The sequence below is a fragment of the Centruroides vittatus genome, unplaced genomic scaffold (assembly GCF_030686945.1).
Source record: "Centruroides vittatus isolate TY-2023 unplaced genomic scaffold, ASM3068694v2 contig_1416, whole genome shotgun sequence".
NCBI lineage: Eukaryota > Metazoa > Arthropoda > Arachnida > Scorpiones > Buthidae > Centruroides > Centruroides vittatus.
In genome coordinates, this window is record NW_027120889.1 from 67,167 (window position 1) to 94,881 (window position 27,715).

A 27,715-nucleotide genomic window follows, 5' to 3' on the forward strand; every position below is an offset into this window, starting at 1 on the left:
TTAAATAATTTATAAATATTCTATTCAGAGATGATTCAAGCTTAACAAACAACATTTTGATTTAGAACAAGGAAAACGGTACATTGAATTTTTCTTAGTGTAATACTGACATATTTAAAACTATACAAATTGAGACATTAAAAAACATAACAAAAATAGAGTACTAAGTAAATAAATACAAAAATAATTATCAGATAATGGCTAAACTATTAACACGATGTGAAAATCAATATACACTTACTTAACCCGTGTTATAAATATACTGGCCAGATTGTACTCTGAGTTTTGATTTAGTGGTTTTGTTAATGCCCAAATTCACAGATCTGTTTCTCTATCTTATACTTTTTTGTTTAAAACCTTTTTATTCGTGTCAATAACTAGGTGTTTTGAGCAATTTGTAGCAGGATACTACAATCTTTGCATTGTCCCATTTAGTCAATGTGATTTTATTGGAATATCAATTCTTCTACCAGTGTTGTTTGTTTGTTTGTGCTTTTTCACTACTTCCATGTGTTGTTTCAATCTGTCTGTTAATCTTTTCTCGAATTTTTATACAACAGAATGCAATTTATAAATCAGTTATGTCAATTTCCATTAATTTTTCGTTAGAATATCATATATATGATATTTTAATATATATTAAAATATAAAAGATACTTTTCTGGAAACAGTGTGTGGATTAACTTGTGATCACATACATGCAGGTTTGTTTTTACATGTTTGCATGCATAAGGTGATGATTTTCCACTGATTTTTCATATATAATTATGCTGCACATAATTGACATTTTTTGAATTTTACAATTCTGAAAAATCTTCCAAAGTGTCTTCTTGCAAGTGCCAAATTTCAATGTCATATGTTGTTGGGCTGCAGTTTTCAAATTACATATCTATATATTTCCACCGTCATCCGTTTGTCCATCTGTCTTTTGTTAATCTCAAAAACAGAGATGGATGAAAGTTAAGGCTAGGTGTGGAAGACTCAGGATCTGAAAACCTGGTTAACTATGTACGAACATCCAGTCTGGACCAGAAGTCATGTTTTCAATTCAAAAGTTTCTGCAGAATGGATCTAGATGTAAATCGAGACCAGATACAGAAAACATATTTTTAAATTGAAATATAATTAAAAATTGCAGCGTGGCATTGAGATATCACAATAAGTAATTGCTCATTTAGTTTATATGATACTGTTTTGTGTACAGAACAATGTACTTTGAAACATCATGGGCTTATTAATGTAAACAAGTTTGGATGGAAATAAATGAGAGGACCGAAGTGTTTTTCAGATGGACTAGAGAATGATTTTTCTGTACTTTCAAGCGTGAAACAAACTCACAAAAACATTTAATTTGTTGAAGGTGATAGCAGCTCAAAGCTATCTATCATATGCAGATTGCATGTCACTACATCATGCATAGCTGACAAACATCTGTCATTGTCATGTTTCCTCTTGTGGAAGTCACGAGAGACTTTCATGATGTCATTTTTGATTATGTCAGGTCATCAAAAATGATATCTGAAGCAGAAAATTGCCACTACTACATGTGATCATGGGTTAAAAGAAGGGCTTTGTGTATATGTTAATTTTATAATTTATAATCAATATACTTTATTTTTGTTTTGCTTTGATCACAGTTTTTGGGAACAACCTAAGTGGAAATAGTTTTCATGGATGCAACATTAAAAAATATGTATTATGAGTTCAAAGTCATGTGAATTGTTGACAAGACTATGTCTTGTTTATAAAGTTGTATTGCCAGCTGGGTTACCAGCTTAGAGGTATGAAGGAGTACATGTCAGGAGTTGCAATTTGGCACGGAGTATTAAGTGCTCAAATCATGCACGCATAAAAACACACCAGACTTGTAGTACTCAGTTCTCGGTCCCCTGAGTTAAAATAAAATACAAAATGCCGACACACTCTACAAACAGGCAGTAGTGCAAGATTTGCACATGTGTTGCTTGTTAGGGAGTTGGAAATGCAAACATTGTGAAATCGAATTTTGACAAATGGATCTTTGAAAAAAACCCATTTACCTGTCCCATGTTATTACCAACATATCTCTGGTCGCCACATGCTGACCTTGACCGATTGACCCGAGATATCTTGTTTTGTCATCGGAACATTTTTGGAACTAGATGGTGTGTCGTTATAATTTTATATTAAAGCTAACTTCTGAAATATAATTTTTTTTCTTTTTACATTTATTAATATATATATATTGTTTATGCAAAATAAAAAAATAATTTCGAGCAATACGATAGCCACCATTATTTTTTCAAAAACTGGAAATTTTTGTTAGGCATCGACAAAAATTCAACCCGGAGTGACACACAACAGAGAGAAATTTCGATATTGGATAGGTTAATTTCACTGAAAATGCATCGTGGACAACCTTGTGGTCGTGGCTGGCAAAGTTTGAACAATCACGCTCAAAACCAGTGATACCAAAGAAGATTGGAGAATGAGAACAAGACCCACCTTGAGCGTCAAAGTGATCCCACTTAGTAGTGAGTCTCCGAGACATAGTCTTGTGCCAAATACAGCTTTGCCATTTTACTTGTTTATTCTGCAAATTTATAATTAAAATATATACTTGTTTTTATTATTATTTACTTACTGTTCATGCGATGAATAAAGTATGAATTTAAATAAATAAGTTAATAGTTAAAAGATGTACAGTACCTCTTTCAATTTTCTGGATTTTCTTCATGTGTTTAACACCTAAATATAGGCCAGTTTTCCATAGAAGTGTTTCTGCACTTTCCTCCCTGGCAGCTCTCCCATGTGTTGTGTTATCGTGCTTTGCCTTATTCTTCCAATCCAGATTATCAAAGTTAAGCATTGAGGGACCATGAAAATATTCTGATTACTCTGTCTATAGCTGGATGATTTTATTTCAAGCCTGGATTAAGACATAGAAACTGGTGAATGGAAAAGGCATCTTGCTATGAAATGAATTTGAAACAAAAAGCACCAGAAATGTTGAAAAATGTGGGAATATATGATGCCAAATAATGTCAAAGATAAAGGATAAGGATAAAAAGATATTAAACAACGATAAGTAAATTAGAACTGCTATTATTTATTTTATTTTTTATCATTTTAGTTTTAATAATTTATTTTACATATATTGATAAAGAAAAACTACTAGCAGTACTCTTGGATTTGGTAAAAGATTTGAAAATAGACAAGTCAGCTCTAATTCACAGTTAAACATTTATTATTTTATATTTTACTTATTCATTTATATCTATATACTATAAATATATTAATAAATGAGTATATAATTGAAATATTCAATTTTCTAATCTATAGTTACAGTAAAACCTCTAATCTCATATCCTTTTTTTTACAATAATCACGCTCACATCTTCCGTACTTCTTCTAGCAATACTTTATAAATTTCACTATAAGCTTTTGTCTGGTGTTGGTAATATGTACACTGCATGAACATTTTCAGGATCCTCCAGAAAATTTGGTTCAAAAAAGCAGAAAACCTACAGCACATTTTCAGTTGTTTAAAAATTAAGTTTTTCTTTGGAAATTTGATAATGGATAGGAACTTTCCACCTTTAAGTAAAGTTTCCTTAAGCCATTAATGGTTTTGAATAATTAAAATTTATAAATTAATGAAATGTTGTTCTTTGTTTTGCAGATGTTTCATACCATTTTGTCGTAGAACAGCAACCAATCGGAAGACTGCTTTTCAGACAATTTTGTGAAACCAGATCTAATTATAATAAATGTAATAATTTCTTAGATGCAGTGGTAAGATTTTCTTTAATTTCTATAATTCGAGTTTGCCATATCTTTAAAAATTGAATAATGAAGAAATAATTTTATAATTATAGGTTCATTATGAAGTTCAGTTGGATGAAGATAGGCCTGCTGTTGCTCAGGAAGTCTATAATAAATACCTCATACCAGAGGTGAGTTTTTGGTTTTAACGTTTTAATCATTTTTAGATTGTCTTGAAGATTAAGAACTGTGTCAATGTGATTAACAACATAAATTCTTTATCTTTTTAACCACCTTTTCCATTATTATAATACCATTCCAGGTTTTAAAGGATACATGTGTGTGTATGCATTATGAATTACTATATAATCATTTTTCATTACAAATAAAATAAGCAATTATGATACAGATACGTTAACATGTGATATATATCAGTGAATGACAACGACTTTGTTCTACCTCCACTTTTGTAAGTTTTAAGAAAAGACATGCTGTAGAACATTGTTTAAGTGTTGGCAATGGAACAACAATGTAGTATTAAAATCTCAAAATGTGCAAAAGTGGCAATAAGACAAGTGGTTCTCAGTCAGTCATGTATACTAATATTAATTAGGATACCATAACATTGAGATATAAATAATATATTTTGTATCTGTGTGTTTAGTTTAGAAGATAAGAATGATATACTACAAAGAATATTGATATAAAATAGGATTGTTTGTTTTGTCAAATATGTAAGAAGTATTTGAACCTGTAATAAATATTTATATATTTTGAGCTGTATTATGCAGCTAAGGCATATAATATTTAGTTTTCTTTTATTCTTCTTTGTGAAAAACAGAATGTATTCATTTTATAAATTAGGCTTGCTTTCATTTTCTTATTTTTTTTCCTGGAAATTATTACTTTAATTTTGCATTCAATACAAGAACCAAAAATTATTATTAGTATTTACAAATCCAAATAAATTTTATTGTACTAGGATTCTGGGGTATACAATTTGCATAGTCACCATAACATTAAAATATTTTCCTTTCAATTTTAAAACAAATTAATCCATACATAACATGTTATAAATTAACTGAATTGGTTAACTATTTATTTGAATGTTAACAGAAACCACCTTTTCCGTTATCATCAATTAGATTTTTAATATTCTTACAAATACCTTACTCTAAGACAATAAATCTTTGAAAATAGTTACACAAATTATATATAGTTTTGACCTGTTAAAAAAAAGTATGCATACACTTTTCATCTTTAACGTTTCTAATTCTCAGAGGTTATATTTGTAACATTATGTCTCTTTTTTGTTAAGCTGCAGTTAAATAATTGCAATTAAAACAAATAAGGCCAACTGAGTACACCCCTTTTCACGAATACAAATTCAGTATGATTTCTATAATTGTTCTGTTCAACCGAGTCATTAAACTCGGTTAATAAAACTGAAGTGAATAACTTACGAAAACCTGAGAGAAGTGCTATAGGTTATAATTTTGTGGAAGTTTTAAATAACATATAAAGAACAATCTTGTTCCAGTCTTTTGGAACCTTACACGTATTGTATAAATCATTAAATTGTCTAACCAAGAATCCTACAGCATCCATCAATAAATTTTTAATTATAAAATTGGAATAATACCGCTCCAAGTTTTAAAGGATAGAACCTGGAGTGGTATTATTCTTTAATTTTCTTATAATATTGCTTAGATTATTTATACTAAATAATTGTTCATAAGTTTTGTCTATTGGCTGATAATTATATTTAAAATTAGGAGTATTTTTACATGAATCTTTTTTGCTTTTATATAATTTCTATAAATTCTTTTATTTTCTAGATATGCTTTCAATGATTGATCTGAATTTGTCTTTCTAAATTGTTTCAAACTACTTTGTTTCTTCAGTTTATAATAATAGCACTTATTGTCAAACCATTTTTGTTTAAATTTTGGCCTTTAAACTTTTTTAAACTTAATAACGATATGATTCTAATAATGTTACTAATTTATAATAATTATTCATCGGATCTTTCTGTATCTCATGTGATATTAGATCATATGAAATGTTTTCAAATTCTCTCAAAAACCTCTGTTTGTTAATCTTTCCACATTTCCCTCTATCTGATTTGAAGTCTAGTGTAGATTCCTGTCATTTATTTACCCCGTTTAGACTTCCAATCAGTTTTAACTGTACTGGAAGGTCCAAATCATCTAACTTCAGCACCTCCATTGTTAAACACCAATCAGTAAAAAATTCCAAACAGATAATATATAATATAATCTACTACTGATTTACCAATATGCAATGCAAAAATGTATTTCACTGGAATATCACCAGTAACCTTACCATTTAAAATAAACAGACCATTCTCCTGAACAAATTCCAATAGAGCTTTCCCATCTACATTTACAGTATTATCTTTAGATAAACTTATGTAAATAACATTAGAATTTTCCCTTTATATATATATATAGTCTGAATTCTGACCAATTCGAGCATTAAAAATCTCCACATATAAATCTATAAATATGTAATAATTGATAATTGACTACTCTGTAACAGCTCTTTGGATTTCTTGGTAATATGCTGCTTTAGCTATTAAAGGGGAAAAATATACAATTATTATACCAATCTTTGATTCTCCTCAAGTTAATACTAATATTAAAACTAATAGTTCTCCAGATGCTTGACTGAATCTTCTATTTCTCAGCATTCCCAAATAACACAATATGTTCTTGTTCTGAATATAACTTATCTTCTTCCTTTATCTTGACCATCCAAGTCTCTGAAAAACCAATAATGGTTTTTTATATATTCTTTAACAGCTCCCCTATAAAGCTTTTCTTGTAGTCCCCGAATATTCCAACATCCAATAGTCACTATAGTTTTATCATTCCTCTTATTTGTCTTCAAGGGGAGATTATCCCTTAGATTACAAGTATTATTCTGTTGATCTACATTCTTTTACTTTTTAAAGCTTTAACACTGTATCCTATGTCTTTTCTACCTTGACAAATCATTCATTTACTCCCTTCTTCCAACCATTTGTTATTAACTCTGGAGTATTTATTTCTTTTTTAAAAAATAATTTAATTCAGCCACTTTATCCATACTCGTATCATAAGTAAACATTTTATTGTCTTTTATATAGTAATCTTTTCTTAACAATATTTTATTTTCTTTCAGCATTTTTCCCCCCTCTAATTTGAAAATTTATCTTTGTTAGTTTCTCATTCTTTACTCTTTTTTATTAAAACTTTCATTATTCTTTTATTGATGAGGAATTTCCCATTTGAATAAAATTTTATTTTATACATAACAAAATGTTATATATTTTCATTTATTTGTTCTAGACACTGTATATTAGATTTAATATTTCATGATAACATTAATTAATAGTAAATTTTTAAAAAGTATTTTCTGATTACTTTCTCTTTCCCCAGTCTAATGAATTTGTCGACGTCCTCAATGAGGATTTACGAGAGAAATGTAAATCCAAGTTGGAAGTAGCCGAAAAAGAACTTTTTGTGGAATGTGCCAAGTAAGTTATGGTTATAAACTGAAAACAATAATACAGTGGAACGTCGCTAACGAGCATAATTCATTCCAGACTCTTACTTGTAATGCGAAACACTCGTTAAGCAAAACAATTTTTCCCATATAAATTAATGTAAAATATGATAATGCATTCCACGCCAAAAAAAAATACTCAAATATTTTATGTATAACATTTATTCAAAGAAAATTATACAATATACATTGTTAAGGAGTGTCAGTCGTCATCTTTTCTTCTAGCATGGAATGAACCAACCTGAAATGCAAATTTGATTTGCAGAAAACAAAAAAAATCACTGATACTATGTCTGATAAACATGCCGAATGATACGCCAAATTCTTGAGCTATGTGAAAGCTATAATCAAATATTAAAAATTAATTAATTTGACTAGACATAAACATGTTAATCTGCCATCTTGTATTAAATATTATGACCAATTCCAGAAATATCTAAATTAAAAATTATTTATAATTATTAAATTTAATACGAGATGACAGCGTCACTGCCTACCTCTAATCAGATTATTTAATTTCTAATATTTAATTTTAGCCTTCACCTAGCCCATCTATTTGGCATATCATTTGGTGTGTTTATTATATAAAGGGCTATGGTTGGTGATATTTATAGGTAATATATATGATCACAAGCGACACTAAGATATTAGTGGAACGAGTGCTAAACACAGACTGATGGAGCATGCACACAATCCAGGACTTCCCATCTTCTTGTCATTTATTAGGTGAAACATTGCTCGTTAAGCGAGTCATTTTCTACAAATTTGTTTTACTCATTGTGCAAGGTGCTCATTAAACGAGGTTCTACTGTATTCATTTTGTGTGTCTTGAAATACTTTAAAATTTAATTGAAGGCACTTTGTGGATATAAGTGAAACCAGTACATATAGTTCTCACTTAATGTCTTTGAAGAAAGATGGAGGTACAGTACATTTATAATCATTTTCAATCATAGTTGTTGAATTTTCTTTATAAACAGTAAAATTGATTCTGTAAGGTGGAAAATAAATCATGGAGGTTGCAAACATAATCATAAAAGAATAATAGTAACCAAATTATATTATTTAGCCTATAGTAAAATTGGTTTTGTTATATGTTGCAATTTCCAACATTTACTGAGGACTTTCTGTACTTGTAATAACAACTGACAGATTTATAATTTTTTAGTTTATGTATGATAAATTCAAATATATTATTATAAACATAAATAATTTCTTTCAAGAAATTATTTATAAACACTTTCAATTATACATACATCCATTCTTAAATATTAAGTTCAGATATATTTAACTAAAAAATGTTAAATTCTCGTAATTTATAACAAGAATTTAAAAAATTTCAACCATGCAAATTTTATTGGATACAATCAGAATAGATAAGTGAAAATCAGATGTAACTTAAGAATGTAGATACACTTTTTAGACATCAAATGAATCTTAGGTTGCAGTTCCCAAATAGAAGTGTCAGAAAAATCCAGCCACTGGTCATTTACCATTTTGTCACATTCTCAATTCATCAAGCAGCTGCTTGGAGATATTGAGGCATTCTTTCAGCTAGTTTTGTCAGTCTGTGTGATGGACATTTCTGTCATTCTCCCAACATCTTTTATATCATTACTTATAAAAATTAGATTAAGAAACTGATGTTCTGTTCTGTTATTAAATTCCTACTATTAGTTCACACTCTCCCTATATATATATCTTGTTCAAATTTTCAATCATTAATTAAATACTTTTTATTCATCCACTCAAGTTCAAATACATTTTTTTAAACTTGTATTGGATGACACTTGATGTTAATACAGTTTTTTCAAATATTAATTCATTAATTGGTTAATATTACCTGTGGTATCGAAGATGGTGACGGGGAATTTTTTCCCTAGATACTAGATGGCAACGGGAAAATTTTTTTTTCCCTACGTTCGAGATGGCCACGTTTCCGGTAATCTGGAAGCAGATTAACAATGGATAATCTTGAAATAGAATACCGAGTGATCTAAACGTTAGAGGGCATACCCGTACTATCTGTCACATTATGCAAATTAATAAATTTTCCTGTCGCCATCCAGTATCTAGGAAAAAATTTCCCTAGTAGGAATTGACTTTAAAAAATTTTTTTTTATATTACTTGTTTTTGTATTTAAATCAACTATTACCTTGAATTGATTTAAATATAAAAACAACATTTAATATAAAACTGAAAGTAGCAATATTTGCCAGATATAATTACTTATTTTGGTAATCTCTAAAAAAGAGGTTTATAAACGAATAAGCAAATTCACATCTGTTATAACAAAAGTGCAAAATAAATATATTGCGTTGTTCGGAAAGCAATTTCATTTTTTTTTATGATAAATAAATATTTTATTGAATTGTATATCCATTTTGGTCCAATACCTTTTGCCATCTTTCTGGTAGTAGCATGATTCCATACTCATAAAAGTTCTGATTTTTGCTTATAAAAATCTAATTCAAGTGATTTTTCACATTCTCATTTGAAGTAAATGTTTTTATGTTTAAAACATTTTTTAAAGACCAGAACAAGTAATAATCCGAGGGTGCCAGATCTGGCGAATATGGTGGGTGTGGTAGCATATTCCATCCAAGCTGTAACACCTTCTGATGAGTTACCATACTGGTGTGAGGTCTGGCATTTATCATGGTGATAATACACCTTTTCTGATCGATGGTATCACTCAATTTGTCCAGTTGATTGCAATAAACTGGACAAATTGATTGTGGAATTATCTGGTAGAAGCTCAAAAAAAAAAAAATTTCCTCAAAATCCTACCAAACACAGCATGGGTTTTTGAAGTGCTTTGAGCCGGTTCATATCTTCTACTCCATGAGCACTTGCATTCGACATTGTTATAAACAATCTGTTTCTTGTTGCCAGTTATGAATTGCTTCAAAAATGGATCATTTTCTTGACATTTGAGAAGCAAATCACAGATGTCAATGCAGTGGAGCAAATATCTTTAAGAACATGTGGAACCCATTTATCAAACTTTGAAATGAAACCAAGTTGTTTCATGTGATCGTAAACAGTTGTATTCGACAAACTTAATCTCTTAGCGATTTCTTGTGTTATTTGGCAGTTTGCTTCAATTAATACCTTTATTTTGTCTTCATCAGTTTAAACTGGCCTTCCAGAACGTGGTACACCTTCAATATGAAAATTGCTGAAAGAAATTTGACAATGCCAAAACTGGTTCATAATTCTGTCAACATGTCTTCTCCATACGCATCACACAATTTTTTTCTTGCTTGAACAGCATTCTTACCTTTTTTGGTAATAAAAAAGCAAAAATATGCCAAAAATGCTGCTTTTGATGGGACAACAAAAACAACAATTGCACAGAATTAAATAAAATTTTTTACAAATAAGCCTTGAAATGTCAGCTGTCAAAATATATAATGACAATACAGTTTGGAATGAAGTTGGCTGGTTAAAAGTACAATTACTGTATATTCTGGTGTATAAGATGACTTTTTAACCTAGGAAAATCTTCTCAAAAGTCGGGGGTCGTCTTATACGCCGGAATATACGGTAATCCCTCTGGTGGTAAAAAATGAAATCACTTTTTGAACAACCCAATATGAACCTGTTGTAACTCAGGATTATGCATTACGGCTACAGGACTACATAGAAAACCTTTTCCATTGCAAGGAAATCATTTGTTTTATTCCAAGATCATTATAACTGTCTGCATTTTTAAATTTGTATATTTTGTTCTGTTTATAGATGTTTGACATTATTAAAAGCTTCCACCAAACTATATAACAAATGTCATACCTTATTCAAAGAATTTATGCTGGAATTTTTCATTGTTTATGTTTCAGAAAGCATTTTAAAGAAGTTTTGTTTATTCCTAAAATCATTTGTATTAAATAATGTTTAAATGAGCTCTTATAGAAGTTGTGTCTTGTTTCCTTTCTATTTCATATGAAAGAATTGATTCAATTTTATTGGGATTTTTACTTTATTAAGTAAAACAGAACAATAGTTACTACAATTTTGCATGTTTGTAAACATTTAATAGAAATTAAAATACTACATTGCAAGAAGTTTAAGATATACTTAAACAGAAAAAAATATAATTGACTTACATGATTAGATATGACTATATATATTATTTTTCTTTTGACAGAGCTGTTAAAGAATTTTTAGTTGGACAACCATTTTCAGAATTTGAGAACAGTATGTACTTCCACAGGTATCTTCAATGGAAATGGCTAGAGAGGTAAAAGTTATTTCTAAATTGCTTGACACTGACTGTTCTATTTAAAAAATGTTAGTTTTTTTTTTTTAAATAATTATTTAATGGTTTTTATCGAAACGGATTTATCAGATTTTTTTATGTTGAAAATGCATTTATTTGAAGCATGCAAATGCTGTAATGTTGTAAATGCCGAAAAAACAAACTTTTCAGGAGAGGTAAAAACAGTTTTTCTATTGAATGAATTTATTTCAACTTTTCAATAAAATGGTTTTAAAAAAAACACAATATAAGCTGCAATATTTTAAATGACAAAAGTCATGGTACTTGCACTTTTAATCTTTAAATGTTAGGGCTTCACATAACTTCAAGTTCAAAATACAGCCACTTGCAGTGGCAGTATTGCCACAATATTCTTTTTTCTGCAGCATAAAACATTGCATTTAGAATTCAATTCTTCAATAAAATGTATTTACAATGTTATGGCATTGCTTGTGTCATTTATCTGTAAAATTCATAGATAATAATAATAAATACTAAAACATGAATAAATAGAATAAAGTATGGCATTCTGATAAATATGTAAGAATTAACAGGAGTGTTACATTCACTAGAAATTAAAAAAACAAAAAGTAGTATTAAATTATTATAGTCTTAAGTATTAGATAATGTGTACTAAATAAAATTCAACTTACTTGAGCCTCTAACCGGTGTGAAAAATAAATAAGTACGACAAAACAAATGTTTTCAAACACCTTCCGTGTTCTTCATCATGTAAATGGTTGGATTTCTTCTAAGAAGTAAGAAAACCAGCCATTTACCTGATGAAGAACACAGAAGGTGTTCGAAAATGTTTGTTTCATCGTATTTATTTATTTTTCACGCCGGTTAGAGACTCGAGTAAGTTGAATTTTATATAGCTTCCACATGCACACCGAGCTGTGTATACTAAATTAGATAATGTATAGTAATTTGGACACTTGCCTTCTCTCTCCCTCTTAAATTAACTTATAGACATCTGTTTTGAAATTCTGATTGAAGGTTAATTGGAATGCTATCTTTCAAATAAATGTTTCATTGTCTGAAAGCAGGATAAATATCTGAAGCTGCAGATTTAAAGAAAATGCTCAAAATCTGGAAAAAATACTTTTTTATATATGCCACTATGTTGTCATGAAAATGCATATGTATGCAATTAATAAGCGTAATGTTTTCTAAGAGTTTCAAAACTGTTCATCGGGAATTTAAAAACTAAATTCTTTATATTGTACATCTTTGGAGTGATATTCTTCAATGGTGGCAGATAATCTTTGGCATCCTTCATTGACTGAATCAATCTCATCATTCTTGATCTTTTGAGAAAGACCTTTACATTGTGTAAAGTGTGCCGGCCAACCATTACATAGTTGAAGTTTGAGATGATGACCATCTGTTCTCCAAACATGGAAGCTTGATGTTTGACTGCTGTATATGTTACAAAACCATGCTTAGTGTTGATTTGACCAATCCAAATAGATAATGCATCTCTCAGTTCTTGATGCTTGATGGTTTTGGCTTATTTGTTCAACAGAAATTGTTGCCTTTTTATCCTTCATCATTTTATCTGCAGCACAACCATCTTCAGACTGAAAGCAAACTGAGGTGGTCAAAATTAGTGAGGGGCTGACTTGACAAGTTTTTGAAAGGTTCTAACATTGGGCAGTACCCTCAACCAGCTCTTACCAAATGTTTGACGATAGATATTACAGGATTAAAAGTTTGAGTGACTGGTAAGTTGCTAACAAGATGGTAATTAAACTAGACCTACATGTAAATCGCTTAATTTCCTGCCCCTGTGGCAAATTATCAAAAACAAAAGTAATATTAAAATGCATGTTTGTGCAGGCTTTTAAATTGGCAGATGGTGGAGGACAGTTTATAAGGAATTTCATATCTCAAAAACATACAGAAGATCCATTCATCTCTTATTTTTGCAGTCAGTGATGGTGGTGTTTTAGTGATTTGACTAATTTGATTATTATTGGGTTTTACAGTCACTTTTTAGGAACATTTTCATTAGTAAATATGAATTAAATATTCTTGTCTTCTATAGTTTAATAATTTTATATTTTTTAATAATTTACAGCCAGCCTGTAACATCTAAGACATTCAGAATGTATAGAGTCTTAGGGAAGGGAGGATTTGGCGAAGTTTGTGCATGTCAAGTACGTGCAACTGGAAAAATGTATGCATGCAAAAAATTGGAAAAGAAAAGGATAAAAAAGCGCAAAGGAGAGGCCATGGTTTTAATAGAAAAACAGATTTTACAGAAAGTAAATTCGAGGTTTATTGTGAGTATAATATAGATTTTTAATTTCAGTTAAAAGCTACTTAAAATTAGTAAAAATATTCTTAAAAATTTTTCATTATAAATCAATTATTTCCAACAATACTTCTACATTTTATGTGTTATAATTACTTATATTAATTGAAGCTTAATTTTTAATAATAATACAAAATTTTACAATTAACAAAAATTAAATTCAAGAAAATAGAATGACTCTGTCACAAATACTAAAATGTGGAAAAAGCCTTGAACAGACATCTTGTTAAATAGGACTGAACATCGAAATAAGTATTATTTTCTTGTAAGGTATGCAAATATTATATTGTATATTAGAAACTTGTACAGATTAGAAAAATAATAAGTTTTGAGAGATAACTACTACAGAACTTGCAGATGTCATAAAAATCATCAATGGTGATATAAATAAAATGGACTATGTTACTATAGATTGGAGGTGGCCAACTTCTGTGTACATAAGATCTACTTTTTATCATAGGCATAGTCTAAATGGGGAGGGGAAGGTGTTAAATACATACTATGTCTGGTTAATGTGTACCTAGGTAGCCAAGATGGCAACTGGGGAAATTTTTCCCTACATTCTAGACAGCAACGGGAAAAATTTTTTCCCGTGTTCGACGTAGCGGCCGCGTTTCCTGTAACCTCGAAACGGAGATGCGCGATTTCGCGTTTGTGATGTGAGAGGGAGCTCTTTGGAAATGTTGTGACGAAATGTGTTGGTGCCAAAATCGTCGAATTATGCAAATTTCGTTTGCAGGGAGTTTAGAAGACAGTGGGTGTGTTGCATGTTCAGTGTTGGCATCGAATTTTTTTTTTTTTACAATATCTGTTCTTTCCGAATTGCTAAAAAGGTAATTTATATTTTTTACAAGTAAAAACAAAAAGATATTGCGTTCTTTTTGTTGAAATTTCATGCACGTCATGGGCAACATTAATTTGAGTTCGAAGGAATTCTGGGCCAAATGTACTACCAGGAAGTTTTATAAAATAATGGAAACAGATTATTCAGAATTGGGATTGAACCGGGCAATTGATAATGCATTCAAATTTGCTGTCAAATTAGGTATACAGCAGATAGAATCGCCGTGTTCTACGTGCGAATAAGACATGCAAATTATATCACAGAAGCGAAAGAAATGAATGTCTTCTTAGATGCAGTTTGTGTGCAGTTAAATATTCAGTGTACGAAGGAACTTTTAAAAGCAAATGTGGTCGTCTGTTCCTGGGATGTATCTTGTCATTCATATTGGCACTACCTATGTCTAGAATGTGGTGCGACGATTTCGGCTTTAGCATACGGGATATCTCGAAAAGCTAGTATAGAACCCGAGACAGTTCCGTCTGCACCTGTTCAAAACATCGATAATAATAAGAAGAAGTGAAAGAAATCAAAGAAGGGTCGGGATAAGGAAACGTCAACCACCGTGAGTAAAAAAAGAAGAAATAAGAAGTCATCGACAGTAGCAGCTGATGCAAAACAAGGGGGGAAAAAAGATCTATAATAAACGAAGATCAAAGTTCGAAAGTCGGGAGGAAATGTAAAAAAGGGAAATGACAGACGATCAACGTGAGTAAAAAAATGTTTTTTTCTATTAAAATAGGGTTTACAGTAGCTTATTATAGTATAAGAGTTTTTAGGTCGCGTTATTACGAAACAGTGCGCAACGCGCAGTCTCCATAGAAGACGAAGATGGCGACCGGAAACGCGTTAGCCACGTCGAACGCAGGGAAAAAAATTATCCCCGTAACAGTCTCGAATTAGGGAAAATTTTTCCCATCGCCGTCTAGAATGTAGGGAAAAATTTCCCCGGCCGCCATCTTGGCTACCTAGGTACACATTAACCCTATGTCAGTACGAGGTACACTCCCGCAAGCTATGGGTAGATAAATAATAAAAAGCAAAATATATGTTCAAAAATTATTTTTTTATTTTTTAAATCACTTATTAAGTTTTCGAGATATAGGCTCATAAAGAAAATAAATTTCCAGACCCAACTTTTGATATTTGCAGCTACATGTTCATTTCGTACAGGTGGTACCTAAAAAGTCGTATTTTTCAACACTTTTTCGTTACTAAAAATCTAATTTAATTTTTTTATCAATTGCAATGTATAAGTTTTGGTACTATTTGTTTTATAAAATGCACAGTATGACTGATAATTTGATTTTAAGATTTCACTTTCGCGATTATTTTTGGGCCAGGAAAATTTATTATGGAAGAATGATATAAGAGTGTTTTACTTGAGCTATTGATAGATTAACAAAAACTGAGAGAGTGCATTTCATACTGAAACACCTTGTATATCTACCTATGAAAAAAACTCATGTCTAGGGGAATTAAAACAACATGGGTAATTATTTGACAATATTTATTAATTCAAATTAGCTACAGATAAAGACAGATTTAGAATTTATTTTATTACCTTAACATTAATGGGAGGACTGAGTTTACATGTCTCTAACCAAGGAATCATAATTAGGTGTATATCCTGACAAAGGTAATAATAATGAGTCTTCAGTATGAGAATTAGTCAGGATAGAACTTTGTTTAGTCTTCGTTAAAGTTAAGTATGAAAGTGCCGATTCACACATGTATGTAGATCCGAAACAAGAATAAATATATTCGCTACATACTAGGATTTTTTCTCGGTTGACGTATGACAGCTATTTAGCTTGAATATTTGGTACTGTGTTTTTCTGAGTCGAGTCATAACTGCATGCATACTGTTGCGTTCACGCGTTGTGTTCGGTTACAAGTGTAACATATTAAGTCAAGACATCGCGTGCAATCGACCAAAATTGGCTTTGCGATCGACCGGTCGATCGCGATCAACTTGTTGGCCACCCCTGCTATAGATAATGAGTTATGCATAGAAGAGACAAGTAATGATATTCATGCCCATCTTTCATTTCCTTACTCAGAAGATACCCTTATTGAGACAGATGAAGAAGAACAAGTTCAAAATCATGACTAAAAACAAAGCAAAGTCAAAAATTACAGTGATGCCATAAATTGTACTGAGAAAATTCAAAAATTTCTTTTGAATATAGGGGACACTGATGGACTTACTTTCATTGGTAAATTTAAAATTTAATATTTAATATTGAAAAGCAAGTTTGTAAAGGATAAAATATGAAGCAAACTCTTTTGTCTGATTATTTTATATAAATTTACTTGCAATTAGGTGCTTTATTTCAGTGGTGCATCTAAGAAGGGTCAAGGAGCCCTGGTCCCTTGAAAGAAAAACAAACAAAAAAGATTTTGGAAAATTTTCTATTTATATTGTGTGGCATCTTCTATTTCTATACAAATTATGAGTTAGCAGTCACATAAGGTGGGAATTTTATTGAGTTTGCATAAAAATGTAGATAGCAAGCAAATTGCCTTCGTAATTGGGCATTTGAAAGATTCAATTGAAACAAAATTTTTACAGCCGAAAAGATTAAAATACATATACAGTATATTATTTATTATATATGCTACTTATACTTTTTGGTATTTTCACGTTCATAATGCAAATTCAATGTTTTAGTAATCCATCGTATCCTTCACTATATAATGACTAGGTTAAAATGCAGTACAGTTACCAGCATGTACAGTACCTCTAAATAGTGGACAAACTTCTTGGACAAACTATGCTTTGTGAAGTAAAAAGTTGAAAATTATATGTCAAAGTCTGGAATCAATGCTCTGTATGAAAACAAATTTTTAATAATTTATAATTTTTCTTGGAAATATATTAGTTTATTATTGTATTCATAGTCTGTAGAAAATCAAAAATTAAATTTTTACATAATCTGCTGCATAAATACAAGTTTGTAATTGCTTTAAAATTTTCCAAAAATAATATTCTAATTCCAGTATACTTTAGTAGTAACTAAATAAACACCACCTTTAACCATCCAGCAAATTATTTAATAAAGTAAAATGTTTTCAACCATTTTTAATGGTCTTCTTCATCTAACCAAAAGAACATTAAAAATAGAACGCAAAGAATTAAATATGAAAAACATGAATTGCGCTTGCGTAAATACAATTAAGATGCACATGAAGATTATCCATAAATAAAATAAAATAATATATGGTAAAATAACATATAAAAATATATAATAATAAAAAACATGGCCGCAAAGGAATAACACTAGATAACTATATGTTATTAATGCATGTTACTGTAAAAAGATTTCCATGTTAATTGTATTTATGCAAGTGCAATTCTTTGCATTCTATTTTTAATGTTCTTTTGGTTAGATGAAGAAGACCGTTGAAAATGTTTCTATTTATTAAATAATTTGCTGGATGGTTAAAGGTGGTGTTTATTCAGTTAAAATTTTCCCCCCTCATAACACATTCTCCCTGAAACTATCTATTAATACAAATAATCCTTGGCTAATCTGTGGGAAAATATGGTAAAACAGGTTTACAAAAAACAAATTTATATTTTCAATTATTTTTGGATTACAGTTATACAGTGGTGCCTCATATAACGTACTTAATCCGTTCCAGGTGCACGTCCGTTATACCAAAACGCATTTTTCCATAGAAATACATGTTAAAACATCTAATTCGTTCTGCAGCATAAAATAACCGTACTGTATCATTAAAAAAAAAATGAACATGGGGTGCGTTCTTTTATTCCTCCGCGTAACTCTTTGCGAGCGACATATGTTTAAAAATTTCTGTGGAGTGCGTGCCGTTGAACGGCAAAAACGGCCGCTTGTAGCAGTAGTTTATTGTGGAAAGCAACATGGCGTCCTCCATGGCTCAGATAGTTTTGTTTCCGGGTCCATTATGTGGTTTTATGGATGAAAATTTAGAAATTGTGAAAGCGCAAGTTAGTGCACGCGGTGAGGTGTCTTTACGAATTTTTTTCGAATGGTAGCCCGCATTCTAATTTTTTTTGTGGCTATTTTGAATGCACTTTCAACAAATAATCCATTTTATGGTTAAATGTTACAATTGGAGCCCTTCTTTTGCTTCTAAAAGCTCATATTTTAGAATTATAGATTCCTCCATCACGATACTATCGATAGTGCGGGCGCCGCCATTTTTTTTCTTTCACCGTCGTTCATAAATGCCTACAAACAGCAGCGCACTCCTGTAGTAACGGAGACGCAGAGCGACCGCTATTAAAGAACGCACCCATGGAGCAGTCATCTATTATGCTGAAAGTCCGTTGTTCACAGCCAGTCTGTTGCTCGAGTCACGTAACGGCCAAACAGAAAGTCCGTTGTTCGCAGCGTCCGTTATTTGAGGCGTACGTTATACGAGCCACCACTGTATTTTAGAATTGTTGGGCCTGCAATGTGAAAAAAATTGTAGACCTATAAATTCCCACTGTTGTCCTCCATTTGTCTTTTTATACTTGTAATGTTACTAGAATACTCTCGAGTTCTTGTGTTGATAAGATGCAGAATAGTAAGAATAAAGTCCTGATACAGCAATGTAAGGCAAACTTTATACTGGAATACTTGAAGCGTGCAATGCCATAAGGTTGTAAATGCCATTTTTCTCAAAATACATTTTATTGAAGAAATGAATTTTAAATGCAATGTTTTTTCCTACAAAACAATATTGTGGCGATAGTGGCGCTCTAAGTGGCTATATTTTGAAGATGAATTTATGTGCAAGCTACGTGACTTTTGGCGTGTAAAATGTTACGGTTTACATTTACATCATTTTGTTATTCCAATTTGTAATGCAGCGAGTTTTTTACGCAGAACTGGATAACTGAATCCCAGTTTATTAATAGTTAACCTGTATCACCTTATTATTTGATATTTCAAAATGATATTCGGACTTCTATTAATCTTTCAAATTTGAAAGTTTTTAAATACGTTTTAACTTTTATTACACTAAATTAATACCGTATTGTTTATATTTTCCTTTATTTATCATAAATATATTACAATTGATAAAGATTACAGCCCAGTTCAAGTACCAAAACTGTGGGCCCAACATTGTTGAAGCCAGGAAGCAGTCACTAATAGATTATTGCCAGTTTTTAATGTTAAAATTGATAATGAATTTTAAATTATTAAACACAATTTACAATGTAAGTTTTTGGTATTCAAAACTGTTTTTCAGCTGTAGAAACATTATGATTGCAATTGTTTTTGGCATTTACAACGTTATGGCTCTAACCCTGTTTTTAAACTTTTTTTGTTTCCTTACCATCATACTTTGAGTTTAATTTCAAACACCTATGTTTTATTCCAAAGTGTAAATTGTTAAAATAATTTTTATAGCATTTGATCAAAGTTTGTTCATTAGAAAAAGTGTTTTTTCTCTCTCCTGAAAAGTTTGTTTTTTGGTATTTACAGCATTATGGCATTGCACGCTTCACTTAATACTTGCTCATTCAAATTTAAAATTAAAGAGTGAATTAATATCAGTTAATATAATAGTAAAAATGATATTGATGATGTTTACAAAATATATAATGTATAATCATAAAATGAATGTGCATTGTAATGTAATTTGTAAATAAAATAAATTTTACGCTAATTTGTATGTAATATTACTATTTCTTCATAACAGGTAAACTCTGCTTATGCATACGAAACCAAAGATGCACTTTGTTTGGTGTTGACCATCATGAATGGAGGTGATCTCAAATTCCATATCTACAGTATGGGTGGAGAGCCTGGATTTGATCTTGGAAGAGCAAAATTTTATGCTGCAGAAGTCACTCAAGGTTTAGAACATCTTCATGCTCAAGGAATAGTATATAGGTAATTACTACTAGACTGGCATTAATGAATACTTAGTATTACAGTTTTAATAATTTCAAATGTTTAAAATATCAAAAAACATCAATCTTTCCAACGAGTCATGTAATAAATACATACAAATGCAAATGTGCATGCACACATCATATATATATATATATGATGTGTGCATGGAAATTTCAAATCAATGGGAAAAATGAACAAGAGTATAACAACACTAATGCTAATGAACAATACCTCTACAAAACATGTTCTACATGTTCACGGTTACACATTGCTACAGATGTATGATGATGATTTCCTGAATTCTGAAATTTCTACATTCATGCAAGGACATGCAAGTTGCAGTGATACTCTCTCAACCATGACACATTTCTGATTTGCACCACATACAAATTTCCACCATTTGAGTATGTAACTTGTACAGATGGAACTTCCGTTTCAAAATATTCCTACACTTCACCATTACTCAATCTGTAATGAGAAAAAAAAATTTCTGTTGGTTTCAATTTTAATGGATATCCTATATAGAAATCTTTCTTTGCCATATTTCAAGTATAGATTAAACATAAAATCTATAATTCAGCCAATTTAAATAAATGAAACAGGTTTTTATGAATCTTTTTATTTATACAGAATTTGAAATTTATATATAAGAATGATTTGCAGAGTATTTTCATCATATAAAGCTTTAAACATTACATTGTTGATATAAAAATCAGTTTTGAAGGACCATTTAACTACTTTGCTACCTAAAGTAAAAGAATTACTGTGGGTAACAAAGTTATTTTACTTTGTTGAAAGATATTTACATATTTTTGGATAACATTTTACAAATTCAAACAGAATTAAACATATAAGCACTTGTTTCTCATTGAAAATTCAAAATAATGTAGATATTCAATTTATTTCATGTTTGAATTTTCAAATTGATGTAAACATAAACACAAAAAAAACAAACAAAGATATCTTCCAGGCAAACTTTTCCTAAAAGGGATGCAAGTTCATTGTATTCTTTGGTAGCTCTGTAGTTGAAAATTATATTAAGATTTATATGTATATTTATCAGTTTCTCCGCTCCTATTCTTTGTTTAAATTTCAAGTTTTGTAAACTTGAAGAAATCATATTTTTTAATTAAAAATAAATATTCAGTCAAAATAGTTGTATACTTTTATTTAAACTTTATTTTATTCTAGGGATCTAAAACCAGAAAATATCTTGTTAGATGATCATGGTAAGTTGGATATTTTCAATTTGTAAATTTTATAAATGTTACAGAAAAATAAAATTTATGAATGTTTTTTGTTTTCTTTAAAGGTCACGTTAGAATATCCGATTTGGGTCTTGCTGTTGAAATTCCTGAAGGGGAAACTGTTAGAGGAAGAGTTGGCACTGTGGGATATATGGGTAAAGGATTTATTTTGTTAAAAAAATTTATCTAATTTCAGTAATAAAATACAATGATTTTTTGTTTGTTGTAGCACCTGAAGTGATTGATAATGAAAAATATACTTTTAGTCCAGATTGGTTTAGTTTAGGATGTTTAATTTATGAAATGATTGAAGGACAGGTATTTTTCTTTAATACATCTTATAGTCAAATGTGATGATGATGATAATGATAATTAATTTTGGATTTTTTAAAAATACATTCTTTAGGCTCCATTTAGAGCCAGAAAAGAAAAAGTTAAGAGGGAAGAAGTAGAAAGGAGAGTAAAAGAAGATCAAGAAAAATATTCTTCAAAATTTAATGATGATGCCAAAGCTATATGTCAGGCAGTATGTATTTTTTCTGTTTCAGTCATCTAATATAAACAACAGTTTTTGTCAGAAAATTGATCTATAGAAAAAGAAGTTTGTATAGTTGGTGATTTAAAAAAAAAGAGCACTTTTTTTTCTTACTATCTGGCAGCATTGTAATATAATACTAATAGTACATATGCCATAGTGTGCTATTGGATAAAATAGTATGTCAGATAACTTAAGCTGCAATCAGATGGATACTTCTACATTACATAAAGATCAAAACTCTCCATTCTCTTACATCACATGCAAGTATTCTTGTGAACACATTAAGTTTTACAGTAAGCCAATCAAGCATCAGCATTTTTATAATTCTTTTCACTAGCATTGTATAAAATAAATATTTTTCTACTTCAATAATTATCTTGTCTTTCTAATGCCCATGTCAAGTGATGGAACAATTTTGATTCGCTGGATATAAGAATCTTCCCATCAAAATGGACTTTAGCTCAGCTCCAACACAATGACATCGTTGCCTGAAAATGGCTTCTTGGCATATACCAACATCACTTTGCATGTGTGTGTCTGAATGCAGCTTGAGACTTTAAATATACTATAATATTTATAAAACAGATTAGTTTCTGAGACATTTATAAATTAATTATTATTATAGCAACACAAAATAGAAACCAAAACTTGAATGAAAAAAACATTTGTTTTTTCTTGATCATAACATCAATATTCCAGAAGGACATATATTCATCTCAATATACAGGAAACCTTCCTACCAATCCTTTATTCATTCCTGCAGTATTGTACAATTCCTTCTATAAGGTGATGGCATTTAGTCCTCAAAAAGAGAGCTTCACCCACATATCCAACCATGAAGACAGGGCTCGAGAGATTAAATTACAGCACAATGTGGTTACCATCCTAGAACCATTAAGGGTCTTAATTAACTCTTATTCTTCTCAGGCCACATACAACAACATGGAAGATATGCCATATAATTCAATGGTATACAACCAACCTTTGACATAAGACTTCTCTTGAAATTGCAAAAGCCAATAATATTACCATTAGATGAAATCCCACCATGATGGTGAATTCAAAAGGCTGTCTCAGAGACCTTTTTCCTTCCAGGTGTTAACTCCATTTCAGTCATCACATTGCTCTAAGACAGCAAATGGAATAGATTGTTTGAATGGACATGTTGTTGTTCCAATGTTTAAAAGAACATATAACCTTATAAAAAAGGGGGCACAACACTATCGTAATAGCTAACCTGGTCACAGAACAAGATATTTGTACATAGATAAAGCCTGATTTTACACTCAACCAGACAGCACATGCCTTGAGAAGGTAGAGATTTATAGGGCTTATAAGAAAAATATGGCCATACACTATGGTACAAGAATAGTAACATTCCTTCTCAAGCCTGGAGATGTGCCAATGATAAAAATTACATCCTCAAAGACATAATTATATCATTATCCAATCAGATCTCTTAAAAGGAAGTAAAGCCTTTGAGTTTTCCTGATTTAGTTAAAATTTGGCTGATTTACAGACAACCTACAAGGTATGTGATAAAAGCATATATTAGTATTGTAAATGCATTTCAGACTTTTATAGTCCCTCAGCAAGCATACAAGACTAAAAAAGAATCCAGAGAAATCAAATACCATTTAATCAAACTCTATGCTATCATCAGGTTACATAAGTAAAGCTATCAAAAGCTTTGTTTTCTGCTGGAGTTTTGGTTTCTATTTTGTGTTTTTACAGATTAAATTAATTACATTATCTGTTTCAAGTTATTAAAGAAGAAACCACATGAAAGATTAGGCTGCAATAGTGGAAGAAAGGGGGCACAAGAAGTGAAGTTACATCCATTTTTTAAAAGTGTAAATTGGAAAAGGTTAGCAGCTGGTATGCTTGATCCTCCTTTTATCCCTGATGTGAGTGAAAAAATTTTTGTATTTTGTTTTTAATAAGAAATTTATATTAGAAAGTGTCTTCTGTTTAATAAATATTAGAATGAGATTTCAATTTTTAGCCCCATGCAGTTTATGCCAAAGATGTTCTTGATATAGAGCAGTTTTCAACTGTAAAAGGTGTAAATTTAGATGCAACGGATGACACTTTTTATACAAAATTTAATACGGGTAGTGTATCTATTTCCTGGCAAACTGAGGTAAGAATAGAAAATCATAGGTTTGAAAAAATGGCTGTTTTAGTTTTTATGTAAAATTTTATTTTATTGTACAGATGATTGAAACGGAATGCTTTAAAGAATTAAATGTTTATGGTCCCAATAATACCCCATCTCCAGATCTGATTATGGATATGCCTCCTCCTGCTGAACCCTCTGGATGTTTTCCTTTTCGCAAAAAGAATAAAAACAGGTAAAATTTATTGAATTTACTAAGATAAAAAAATTTTTAAATGAATGCAATACTATTATTGTTGTCAATTATTTAAAATAATTGCGAATAATTCCATTGTTGGTTTCAGAAGAATGGCACCAGACATTAAAAGTTCAAACAGTAGCACCCATTTGTCTTCTTCAGATGAGCCAAATTCTTCGGGCATGACAAATCAAGCATTAAACACAATAACTGACAACCAGGAAGTTCTTGCAGTAAGCTGAGAGTTATTTTCACAAGCTACTACAGAAAGGCAATGTGACGATAAAGAACAGTGAATTCCCAACGTGTGCCAAGATTTCTAAAATAAAATTTGTGATGTTTGGCATACTTCCAAGATCTTCCCCTCATACATCTGAAAATTCTCTCCTTTATATCAGGTACAAAAGTGTTATAGAACTAGCAAACTAATTATTTTTGGTGAATATACATCAGTTAAAATAAAAAGTTTAAAAAATATGCTCAGAAATAAATTCTGAAGATATCACAAATCATGAACTTAAGTTATCGGTTAACGTAAAGCATTTTCATTTACTTTTAACATATCCTCTTTTCTCATTTTAATATTTTGCCGCGACTCATTAAATCATCAGGTTAAATGTTCTGAATATAGAGGAGTAATGGTGGATCTGTAGAATATTAATAGTGATTGAGATTGCGTGAGAATTTTGTCATTTTTACAAAGTGACATTCCATTTTTGGCAAATGTGATTATTTATAAAGAGAAAGGTGAAGCCATTCCTTCATTTTTGCTGTGATTTTTGGCATTGGCTTTGATTGTGTTGATTTTGTTGTTTTTTTTAACTCTGTTGTTTTTATCTTTCGAATATACTTTACAATACGAAACTCCATCAGGACGGCAAATTAACTTGTCTTTAGTGCCAATAGTTTAACTCGCCTTTATTACCTCTATTTTGTTTTAATCATCAGTAATTATTGTATAAAAAAAACATTCAAGCATTTATTTTGTATAAATTTGCAATAATAGACAGCATTTTGTATACATAAGGAGCACTCTGCAGTGCTGTAAAATAATTTGAGATTTTTTTTTTTGAAGTTTTAATTAATTTATGGAATGAGGACGATGATTTTTGTTTTCTTCTGTAAGGGTAAATACTCATGAAAATAATCAGGAGTATGGGAATAAGTGAACAAACTAATTTATTGTGTTTGCACAGATGTTTCAATTCGATGTGGTAACTTGAAACCAATTTTTAAAGATTTGTGATGTTTTTTCTGTATAGTCTGAACGATGACACAACTTTCATCTGTAAATGTTTGTCGAATCGACTATTTAAGATTGACGGCTCAGAAAACTAGTGCCATTTCGAAATCAGTGTTAACATGTTATTTAATTAACATTTTCCTATTAGGTTAGAAATCTCTCGCGACTCTCGTCACAAATATCGTTTTAAGTTTAAGTAATTAGACTCCAAATAAATCAAGGGCATTCCAACTTTTAAATTCTCATCTATGTACCTTTTGAAAAACCCAAAAACAACATCCATAACTCATTTATAGTTTTCTCTTTTTTTTTTTTTTTTTTTTATTCAGTTAAATATACCAAAGGAATTGCTGTCATTTAAAATAATCTGTTTTGATTATTTTTTTGTTATAATTGCCTATAATATTTATTCCTTCAGGAAAATCAGTTTATGTTAAAAGCTTTTGTATTTTATCTTGTAATTTTGATTGTATTATTACAATAATTGGAATATAATTCATTCAGTGTACATCCATACATGTGAAGTCTGTGAAAAAAACATTCAACCAATAACAAAAAAAAAAAGTTGGTTTTACTGTACATTATTGCATATTTGTCATTTTAAGTGAACTGCAAAGTTCCCAGTAATTTTTAGAGGGAAAGAAAAAATAAACTAAATATACACTCTTGTTGGACTGTATGTAAATGATTATTTGCAAAACTGTATTACCATTTGAGATCATCAAGTGTAGCAATGATTAGAGCAATTACAATGTACATTTAAAGTTTTTTTAAAACATGCTTTCATTCATTTCTATGCACAAATCTTCGACAAAAAATAATCTGAGATACATCAGTATTATAAGTAAATAAAAAAAAAAAAATACTTTAACCGCATTGCCTGATTTCATATTTAAAAAGAAATATGAAAAAGCGTTTTTGTCGAGGTACATCGAAGCACAGTTTTGGTGTCTTGTATCGAAATGCACATTAAACAGAAATTTATGATTGACTTAAATTTTCAAAAATTAATGTTTCATTGTATGCAAATAATGTATCTATATGTTTATTAACGACAGTTAGTTTATAATAAAAACATACATCGATATAACGTTACTTCCGCATAATGAATTCCCTACGATAACACCTATCGCAGACCTTCATTTTATCATAAAAATGACTATAGTAAACTATAAATGGTGCTTGCAATAAGTTTCTTACAATATACATAATTCAATATTAAAAATATCCATATCATTAACCCTTGATATTTTTTCTGAAAGGAATCAGTACAAATATGCAAATTATCATTTGGTATCAGCCAACAAGTGATGAAATTATAAATAATGCCAATTTATATATGCTTCTGTCTTGTCCATCAGTTGTTCACTGAATGTTCAAAACTCCCCAGTATTAATGGAAAACTGCATTTTGCATTGTTGTATTTATGTGTATAAAATAAACTTGTTCATAAAATTCTGAACTGTTTTTTTTTCAATTCATTTTAGATCAAACACAATAATATAACATCATGACAGTAAATCTGTTTTTTGTGTCAAAACTAGATCGAGGTCCCATATACCATAGTCGAGTTTCATTACCTCAGGATAACGCCCCAAATGGTCTGTTATTTGAAGAATGGTGTGGAATTTTAACCTTTTTTCTGTGGAAAACTGCATGGCCATTACAGAGAATAAATTTTATTTTTCTAATCACCAAAATTTAACAGCGTCGA

General features: G+C 30.1%; 1 protein-coding gene across 2 annotated transcripts in view; it reads left to right on the forward strand.

Moving 5' to 3' along the window:
• The window catches only part of Gprk2 (G protein-coupled receptor kinase 2), a 67,755-nt gene extending 40,292 nt beyond the window's left edge, over positions 1-27,463 (forward strand). The window contains exons 3-16 of one of the 2 annotated variants that reach the window (XM_067262155.1): positions 3,662-3,774; positions 3,858-3,935; positions 7,188-7,285; positions 11,466-11,558; positions 13,660-13,864; positions 20,420-20,613; positions 21,808-21,845; positions 21,929-22,018; positions 22,093-22,181; positions 22,270-22,389; positions 24,165-24,308; positions 24,407-24,544; positions 24,619-24,755; positions 24,865-27,463. In XM_067262155.1, the coding sequence (XP_067118256.1) occupies positions 3,662-3,774; positions 3,858-3,935; positions 7,188-7,285; positions 11,466-11,558; positions 13,660-13,864; positions 20,420-20,613; positions 21,808-21,845; positions 21,929-22,018; positions 22,093-22,181; positions 22,270-22,389; positions 24,165-24,308; positions 24,407-24,544; positions 24,619-24,755; positions 24,865-25,000 (1,673 nt within the window). In that variant the 3' untranslated portion in view covers positions 25,001-27,463. Of the gene's footprint in view, positions 1-3,661; positions 3,775-3,857; positions 3,936-7,187; positions 7,286-11,465; positions 11,559-13,659; positions 13,865-20,419; positions 20,614-21,807; positions 21,846-21,928; positions 22,019-22,092; positions 22,182-22,269; positions 22,390-24,164; positions 24,309-24,406; positions 24,545-24,618; positions 24,756-24,856 lie in introns of both variants that reach the window. The other variant, XM_067262156.1, reaches the window with a different exon arrangement.
• Positions 27,464-27,715: the final 252 nt, after the last annotated feature.